The sequence below is a fragment of the Littorina saxatilis genome, linkage group LG6, assembly GCF_037325665.1.
Source record: "Littorina saxatilis isolate snail1 linkage group LG6, US_GU_Lsax_2.0, whole genome shotgun sequence".
Classification (NCBI taxonomy): Eukaryota; Metazoa; Mollusca; class Gastropoda; order Littorinimorpha; family Littorinidae; genus Littorina; species Littorina saxatilis.
Genome location: NC_090250.1, coordinates 43,155,899 through 43,165,898, shown reverse-complemented (window position 1 = coordinate 43,165,898; position 10,000 = coordinate 43,155,899). Strand labels below are relative to the sequence as shown.

The 10,000-nt window shown below is 40.8% G+C and overlaps 1 protein-coding gene across 2 annotated transcripts in view; it reads right to left on the bottom strand.

The window, feature by feature from the left end:
* Nucleotides 1-8,861, bottom strand: part of LOC138969272 (uncharacterized) — an 11,728-nt gene extending 2,867 nt beyond the window's left edge. For both annotated transcript variants that reach the window (XM_070342020.1, XM_070342021.1), the window contains exon 1: nucleotides 8,673-8,861. In XM_070342020.1, coding sequence (XP_070198121.1) covers nucleotides 8,673-8,846 — 174 coding nt within the window. In that variant the 5' untranslated portion in view covers nucleotides 8,847-8,861. The remainder of the gene's footprint in view (nucleotides 1-8,672) is intronic.
* Between the last annotated feature and the right edge of the window lie 1,139 nt (nucleotides 8,862-10,000).

The window sequence follows — 10,000 nt, the reverse complement described above, 5'->3', positions numbered from 1 at the left end:
AACTTTATACTGTGATGTATATATAAAGAGAGGTTACAACACGAGTGGTTTTTTATATGGCTTGTATTTCAGTCAAGACCCAGCGGATGAATATCAAGGGACTCACGAGCCTCTGGCGTATGATGTATTTCGTGCACCCTTATTTATCCACTATTTTATGTGTTATAAGAGTGCAATGGTTACATCATAGATGTAACAAGAGAACAATGGAAATACAAGAAATATACCTAGAGAACATTTACAGAGACAAAGAAGGGAGGTCATGGTCGAAACACGTGTCAGGTCACGGTAGTAAAACAATGGTCCTCCTCTGGACTAGTTTCCTCTGTTGATACTCTCCCTTCGGGGCAGATTCTCTTTGTGAAACTCGGTCCCGTCCGAGGAAGGTCTGATTTCCCCAATAGGGCTGTCTGTGAAGGGACACATTTTTACATTTAATCAAGTTTTGACTAAATGTTTTAACATAGAGGGGGGAATCGAGACGAGGGTCGTGGTGTATGTGTGTGTGTGTGTGTGTGTGTGTGTGTGTGTGTGTGTGTGTGTGTGTGTGTGTGTATGTGTGTGTGTGTGTGTGTGTGTGTGTGTGTGTGTGTGTGTGTGTGTGTGTGTGTGTGTAGAGCGATTCAAGGTAAACTACTGGACCGATCCTTATGAAATTTTTCATGAGAGTTTCTGGATATGATATCCCCAGACTTGTTTTTTCATTTTTTTGATAAATGTCTTTGATGACGTCATATCCGGCATTTTGTACAAGTTGAGGCGGCACTGTCACACCCTCATTTTGTAATCAAATTGATTGAAATTTTGACCAAGCAATTTTCGACGAAGTCCGGACTTTGGTATTGCATTTCAGCTTGGAGGCTTAAAAATTAATTAATGACTTTGGTCATTAAAAATCTGAAAAATGTAATTAAAATTATTTTTTTATAAAACGATCCAAAATTATGTTTATCGTATTTATCATCATTTTCTGATTCCAAAAACATATAAATATGTTATATTCGGATTAAAAACAAGCTCTGAAAATTAAAAATATAAAAAATTATGATTAAAATTAAATTTCGGAAATCGATTTGAAAACAATTTCATCTTATTCCTTCTCCGTTCTAAAAAGAATAGAGATATAGAAAAGCGTGCTATCCTCCTCAGCGCAAACGCTACCGCGCTTTTCTGTATTGTTAATTTCACTGCCTTTGCCACGAGCGGTGGACAGACGATGCTACGAGTGTACGGTCTTGCGGAAAAAATGCAATGCGTTCAGTTTCATGTTGTGAGTTCGACAGCTTGACTAAATGTTGTTATTTCGCCTTACGCGACTTGTTTTGTTTCCTCTCTCATTTGCTCTGCTAAGAGATTTTAACAAATCTCAGAAGAAAGTCTCTTCTGACTTTCAATTGTTTTTTTCACAACTTCTGATATTTCATTAATTGGTCTCCGTGAAAGTTGCATCATTTAAAGTGATCCAATTGAACAAGTCTGGAAGAAAACTTCTCTACCATAGCCCTGTGTTGAACAGCAGCGAAAAGTTGACCACTTTTCCTGTTTCACTACCTAAAAAATTAGATCTCCTCGTTCGTGTATCCTTTACTGGATATACAGGCTGGTACAGAGCATTACCTCCCTTTAGGCTTTTTCAAATGTTGCTTGTTTTAACCTAATTTCTTAACAGCGAACGACAAGAAGAAGAACCTAATTTCTTGGTTAAAACTTGTCTAAATTTCTAAATTCTTTCTTGATAAATTTAGTTTCCATTCTTTGACCTTAAATCAAAGAGTTTCCCTTCACAGATATCCTCTTGGGATTGTCAGATGACGGTATAGTCTCCCATGCCAACAGAATCGACAACTTTCGCCATATCTACCATCAGACCACTGATGAGACACATGAGTGTCGAAACACGTGTCTCATCACGGTAGTAAAACAATGGTCCTCCTCTGGACTAGTTTCCTCTGTTGATACTCTCCCTTCGGGGCAGATTCTCTTTGTGAAACTCGGTCCCCTCCGATGAGGGTCTGATTTCCCCAATAGGGCTGTCTGTGAAGGGACACATTTTTTTCGTTTCCTCTCTCATTTGCTCTGCTAAGAGATTTTAACAAATCTTAGAGGAAAGTCTCTTCTGACTTTCAATTGTTTCTTTCACAACTTCTGATATTTATATAATATAATTATATCCCATGACCTCACTTCTTTGTCTCTGTAAATGTACTCTTGGTATATTTCTTGTATTTCCATTGTTCTTTTGTTACATCTATGATGTAACTATTGCACTCTTATAACACATAAAATAGTGGATAAATAAGGGTGCACGAAATACATAATAGCTGGCTCTACTTTCTGTCGTCCTTGACATTCCAAAGTGCACATGTACCTGTCGACCGGATGTGCAACGGGTTACCACGCTTTTGAGAACTTGCGCGAGAGTTCAGTGCTATTGTTGAGTTTTAGTCTCGACTTGCCGAGACTATCATCACAGCGTCATAGATTTCATGACGTCTGGCGTCCATCGCGTCATATTAAGGGGACGTAATCTGTTACGTTTCCTTCTATTCGCTGTTCTTGTTCTCTCTTGTGATCAACATGACAAGCCGTATGTGTTTGTGTGTGTGCTCGTGCTCTCAACTAAAACAAAAGTCAAACTAGCAATCGTTAAAAACCCGCTATGTTCAGACTATGCTCATGTGAAGTTACAGCGTGCCCGGTACACACGCCCTTATCGGTACATCATCGACTACGAGTGTTCTCTGGACAAGCTGTTTAATGCATTTTGCGAGTATTTCTAGCTCTTCTGCGGTGCAGTAGGCCCTAAAGACGATGAAGGTGTCCAAGATCTCAGGAGATGCGTGTGTAACCACAAGGTATTCAGTCAAATCCGTGTAAGAGGCTTTCAACTGACGGGGACAACCAAGCCACCATTATGCACCGACTTGACATAGATCAACAGACGTGCCTTTAGAATAAGGTATGTGCAGAGGTGCCTCATCTGAACAGACAACTAAAGCTTGATGTTTCCGTCACACTTTGTCTTTTAGATCTTCATGGGATATACAGGTTACAACACTCGTGATTTTTTTTATATGGCTTGTATTTCAGTCAAGACCCAGCGGGAATATCAAAGGGACTCACTCGCCAGAGGCTCGTCCGGTAAGACTAAAAGAATTGCTCTACGATCCTGAAACACAAGCAAATGAACCACCAAAGTTCTACAAGAAAACTTTCTTCGAACCGCAAAATGGAAGAGACAGAGCTCTAGATATATACTGTACAAATCTACAACACCAAGCAGGGACGTTCGCAAACAACTCAAGAGTCAGAGACAACATGGACAAACCCCACCGTGTTGCCCTCCATCAACTACGCCAGATGGTATTGAACAGAGAGGTACGCATCAGTACAGCTGACAAAGGTGGGGCAGTGGTAGTAAAAGATACTGACAACTACATCAAAGAAGCTGAACGACAACATAACAACAGTCTACACTACAGCAAGGTAGACAAAGATCCTACAGTTGCCATTGCTAAAGCCTCCAACAAAATCGTCGAAGATATACATGACAGGGGTTTTATCGATGATGTAACATACAGATGGGCTAAAACAGAACTGAACACAGTCAGAACCCACTCTTTCTACCACCTACCTAAGATCCACAAAACCCTTGAGAACCCTCCGGGACGACCTATTGTCTCAGTGGTAGAAGGCCCTACGGTAAAACTTTCGAAGTTAGTGGACAGCTGGCTTCAAGACCTGGTCGTGCAACTCCCAAGCCACATGAAAGACACAACACACATGCTGCAAAATGTACAAGATCTTAACACGACCGAAGGTCCCTTCAACCCAGGAACACTCCTTGTCACCATTGACGTCGTAGAGTTATATACTAACATACCGCATGATGACATGGAGACAGCACTTCGTCATTTCTTGACACTGAAGCCTTTACCAAACAGCCCACCAGCATCAACGATTGTACAGGTTGTTCGGCACATTCTTTCCAACAATGTGTTTACATTTGAAGGACAACTGTACAAACAAGAACACGGGACTGCAATGGGCACTCCTACGGCCCCGACAATTGTTAATCTCTTCATGGGATGGCTGGAAGAACGCATGCTGGAATCAAGCCCAGTTCCACTCCATACCAGCTCGTGGAAGCGATTCGTAGATGATATCTTCCTTCTATGGACTGGCACACCAGAAGAACTTGAGATCTTCCAGAAGCATATCAACACATTCCACCCTACCATCAAATTCACAATGGGTTCATCGCCGGTTGAAATGCCCTTCTTGGACATCACGCTCAAAATGCAGGAGGGGTACATAGAGACAGATCTCCATACAAAGCCCACGGACAAACGAAACTACCTTCACTATACGTCGTGCCACCCAAGACACTGCAAGGAAAACATCCCCTACAGCCATATGTTGAGGGCACGGCGTATATGCTCCCAAAAGAAGGACTTTGCACAGCAATGTCATCAGCTGGAGCAAGCCTTCCGACTGCGTGGATACAAGAAGAAAACGCTGGAGGAAGCCAAAGAGAGGGCAGGAGCAACACCACGATCAGAGGCCTTCGCGTACAAACAGAAGTCTACCAACAACAGAGTTCCCTTTGTTATCACACACAACCCTGCCAACCCTCCTCTGCGGGAATGGTTGAAGGAAAATCAGGAAATACTGCACTCAAGTACACGAATGAAGGAAGCGGTACCTGAACTGCCAGTGGTTGGAGAAAGAAACGCCAAAAGCCTCAAACATATGATTATGCCTAAGTGTGCTTCCCCCAGCCCTCACCGTAGACTCTGACTCAGGTGTTGCAAAATGTGGTAAAACATGCATCATATGCAAAGAACACTTGACAGAGACCAAGACCTTCACCAGTGCCAGTACAAGAGAACACTTTGAGGTCAGACACCGCATGTCTTGCACATCGTCCAACATTATCTACATGCTGTACTGCAACAAGTGTGACCATGCACAGTATATCGGGGAGACAAAAAACAGTCTCAAAACCCGCTTCTACTTGCATAGGTCACACATCCAAAACAATGTTGGTACACATGTGACAATGCACTTCAGTTTACCTGGACACTCACTGCAGGACATGCGGTGTTTACCCATCGAACAGGTGTACACCAACAACCCTACACACAGGCACGAGAGGGAACAGTTTTGGATCAGTAAACTACAAACAGTCTTTCCAAGTGGACTAAACACTGTCACTAAATAAATGTCAGATGTGATAACACCTTATAGTTGATGTAAATTTGACTACAACTGTGTAAAAGATATGTACTTTTCATGAACCGCCTGTTTTACAGTGATGAACTTGTACATACATCGTTTTCAACCATAGGGACAACCCTATCAATTGAGAAAGGAAACTAACTTGCGTCGATCCAGAACTTACCACATCGGATGTTGAAAACAGAAAAACAATTAATCTACTTGCTAACGTATTAGCATGTCAACGCACATAAGCGGGCATGTAAATCTGCATATATATATATACTAGATGATTACCCGCTTCGCCGGGTACCGGCTTCGCCGGGAAGAAGTAGAGCCGAATACCAGGCTCACGAAGGAAAGGAGATAAACGCGCAAAACACTGGAGACCTTCTAAAAATAGTAACGTGCAGTGACCTTCTAAAAATAGTAACGTAGTAACGGGAATATGGATTGACGCCACACGGAGGAAGGGAGATAATCGCGGCTGAAAACACTGGAGAAGATAAGGAAGAGTTACTGGTAGTGGATCCAGACAAAACCAAAAAAAAATCGGTTCAGCGCGCACAGCGCTGCGCGCTGAGAGCACGTGTTGAAATATCTCATCGACCAGGTTGTGTCCAGGGTGTACCTGAATATGATCACCAAATTTGAAACAGATCCATCGAGAACCTTGGCCGCGCATCGCGCACAGACACACAGACAGACAGACACACAGACACACAGACACACAGACACTAGTCGTATATATATATATATATATATATATATATAACCACACACACGCACACGCACACACACACACCCACACACACACAAACAAACACACAAACAAATACACACGCACATACGCACACACACATACACAAACACACACACACATACACACACACACACACACACACACACACGCTCACACACACACACACACACACACACACACACACACACACACTCACACAAACATACACACACACACACACACACACACACACACACACACACACACACACACACACACACACACACACTCACAGAGACAGACATAAGTATAAACATATATATACATAGGTATATATTCACATTGTTTACAATTAAGAACTTCGTCATTATCGCCTGCAGAGTTATTTCCATTTGAAAGAAGCGGTTATCTTGCCAAACAAATATGTAAGCTACCGAACTCAGTGACAGATAATATCTAATTCACATACATTTTGTTCAAGGCATGATATTAGAATCCGACACATCTAAACTCGATAGTCACATGCCGTTTTTGCATGTGAAGGAGCTTTTTCTATAAATTGTATTTTTATTTTATATCGCTGACTAGAGAAAAACAAATCTACTTTCATGGTTATCAAGTACCATATCAGCTAATTGAAGCCGCTGGTTTCTACAGTAGTGCAAAGAAAAATCATGACGTTGGTCAAACTTGCTGGAGTAAGTAAAATGAAAATAGTAACACGAGCCTGACTTATCATGACTACATAAATTAGATTGAGATAGCAGAAGCTAAGTACACATGAAGAAAAAAAGTAAAAGCTTGACTTACACAACCAGATTTTTTTTTTAATGAGCATAAACTTAAGTAAAAAACAAGTCGCGTAAGGCGAAAATACAACATTTAGTCAAGTAGCTGTCAAACTCACAGAATGAAACTGAACGCAATGCAACGCAGCAAGACCGTATACTCGTAGCATCGTCAGTCCACCGCTCATGGCAAAGGCAGTGAAATTGACAAGAAGAGCGGGGTAGTAGTTGCGCTGAGAAGGATAGCACGCTTTTCTGTACCTCTCTTCGTTTTAACTTTCTGAGCGTGTTTTTAATCCAAACATATCATATCTATATGTTTTTGGAATCAGGAACCGACAAGAAATAAGATGAAAGTGTTTTTAAATTGATTTCGACAATTTAATTTTGATAATAATTTTTATATATTTAATTTTCAGAGCTTGTTTTTAATCCAAATATAACATATTTATATGTTTTTCGAATCAGAAAATGATGGAGAATAAGATGAACGTAAATTTGGATCGTTTTATAAAAATTATATTTTTTTTACAATTTTCAGATTTTTAATGACCAAAGTCATTAATTAATTTTTAAGCCACCAAGCTGAAATGCAATACCGAAGTCCGGGCTTCGTCGGAGATTACTTGACCAAAATTTCAACCAATTTGGTTGAAAAATGAGAGCGTGACAGTGCCGCCTCAACTTTCACGAAAAGCCGGATATGACGTCATCAAAGACATTTATCAAAAAATGAAAAAAAGTCTGAGGATATTATACCCAGGAACTCTCATGTCAAATTTCATAAAGATCGGCCCAGTAGTTTAGTCTGAATCGCTCTACACACACACACAGACAGACACACATACACCACGACCCTCGTCTCGATTCCCCCCTCTACGTTAAAACATTTAGTCAAAACTTGACTAAATGTAAAAACAACAACAACATGCACACAACCACAACTGAATAACAAGTCGCGTAAGGCGAAATTACTACATTTAGTCAAGCTGTGGAACTCACAGAATGAAACTGAACGCACTGCATTTGTTCACAATGACCGTAGTCCGACGCTTGTGCAAAAGGCAGTGAAAGTGACGAGCCTGTTCAGCGCGGTAGCGGTTGCGCTGTGCTGCATAGCACCCTTTACTGTACCTCTCTTCGTTTTAAATTTCTGAGCGTGTTTTTAATCCAAATATATCATATCTATATATTTTTGGAATCAGGAACCGACAAGGAATACGATAAAATTGTTTTTAAAACGATTTCGGAAATTTAATTTTGATCATAATTTTTATATTTTTAATTTTCAGAGCTTGTTTTTAATCCGAATAAACATATTTATATGTTTTTGGAATCAAAACATGATGACGAATAAAATAAAAGTAATTTTAGATGGTTTTATTAAAAAAAAAAATAATTACAATTTTCAGATTTTTAATGACCAAAGTCATTAATTAATTTGTAAGCCTCCATGCTGAAATGCAATACCGAAGTCCGGCCTTCGTCGAAGATTGCTTGGCCAAAACTTCAATCAATTTGATTGAAAAATGAAGGTGTGACAGTGCCACCTCAACTTTTACAAAAATACGGATATGACGTCATAAAAGACTTTTATCGAAAAAATGAAAATAAACATCTGGGGATTTCATACTCAGGAACTCTCATGTAAAATTTTATAAAGATCGGTCCAGTAGTTTAGTCTCAATCGCTCTACACACACACACGCACAGACACAGACACAGACACAGACACACACACACACACACACACACACACACACACACACACACACACACACACACACACACACACACACACACATACACACACAGACAGACAGACACACGCACATACACCACGACCCTCGTTTCGATTCCCCCTCGATGTTAAAATATTTAGTCAAAACTTGACTAAATATAAAAAGGTGTAGCTTGACTCACCATGACTAGATGCAGATCCAAAAGGCAGCGGTTTCTTCCTTTGATAGCCTGACAGGGGAAGTAACCAGCAGCCTTGTCTTGGATGGACAGATCGATCGTCGTTCTTGCTTTTATAACCGACACCAGGCTGCAGCGTGACTTGAAACTAAGCACCCTTGTCATTTTCCACTGCATATTTGGGGCCTGGCTCGGGAAATAAAAAGCTTGAAAAACGATAAAAATACGACGGTGTTGGATCACATGTTGAAACCGAACTATCGCAGAAGACAGACAATAAGGATTTGTGATTGATTTATTGCCTGTCACTTTAGCTGTTACTGAATTACAAAGCGTTTCCAGCTGGCAGTTAAAGTCTATCTTTTTTTCAAATCAAAGCCGGACCATATAAATCAAAACAGACGAAAAACAGAAAGTGGGAGCATGGGGTCAGGGCATCGAAGCGTGACGACAGCCATTTTGTGTTGATAGTGGACAGGGTCATGACTGAGTTGTCAGAAGGCGGACAGGTTCTGTGTATTACAATCAGTGGAAAACAGGTCCCTGTCAGACTTGCTTGACATGACCTCATGTAAATGATATACACACGTGTGGTTTGAACAATATTGTTATGTAATGAGTGGTCTCTCTCACGTATGTAGGATAATACTAATTTAACGATAAGGGTTGTGTTTGTTAATTGCGTGTTAAGGGGTGCGTAGGTATGAGCATAACATTGTGTGTCTACTTGTGTGCTCGTGTGTGTGTGTCACGGTGTGTGTGTGTGTGTGTGTGTGTGTGTGTGTGTGTGTGTGTGTGTGCATGCGTGTGTGCATGCGTGTGTGTGTGTGTGTGTCTGTGTGTGTGTGTGCATGCGTGTGTGCATGCGTCTGTGTGTGTGTGTGTGTGTGTGTGTGTGTGTGTGTGTGTGTGTGTGTGTGTCTGTGTTGTGCCCACTCCTTTAGGTCCCAAATTGGTTAAAGGGACATGAAAAACCATCAACCCCTCCCTTATCTATTGCATACATTTAAAGGTCTGTTTCAGCATGACCTAACCTTGTCAGAGATGTAGTAAGCTTGCACCAAGTTATTTCACATTGTGGTGCACTTTTCTATGAGACTTTTAGCTCTAGCATATACAAGCTGTCATGTTTGACTACGCGTCCGCGTGGTATCTTTATTCTTGGGAAATACAGAAGTGGGTCAATCAGCGAAAGAGTGACGAACAGTCTATCAGACAAAAAACCAAGAAAGGTAGGTTCTTGGAACGTGTGTTATTTATTTATTTCTACTATTTTCGTTATTGTTTGTCTGTGCACTTAAAAGACCGTTGGGTCGATATATTTCTGAATG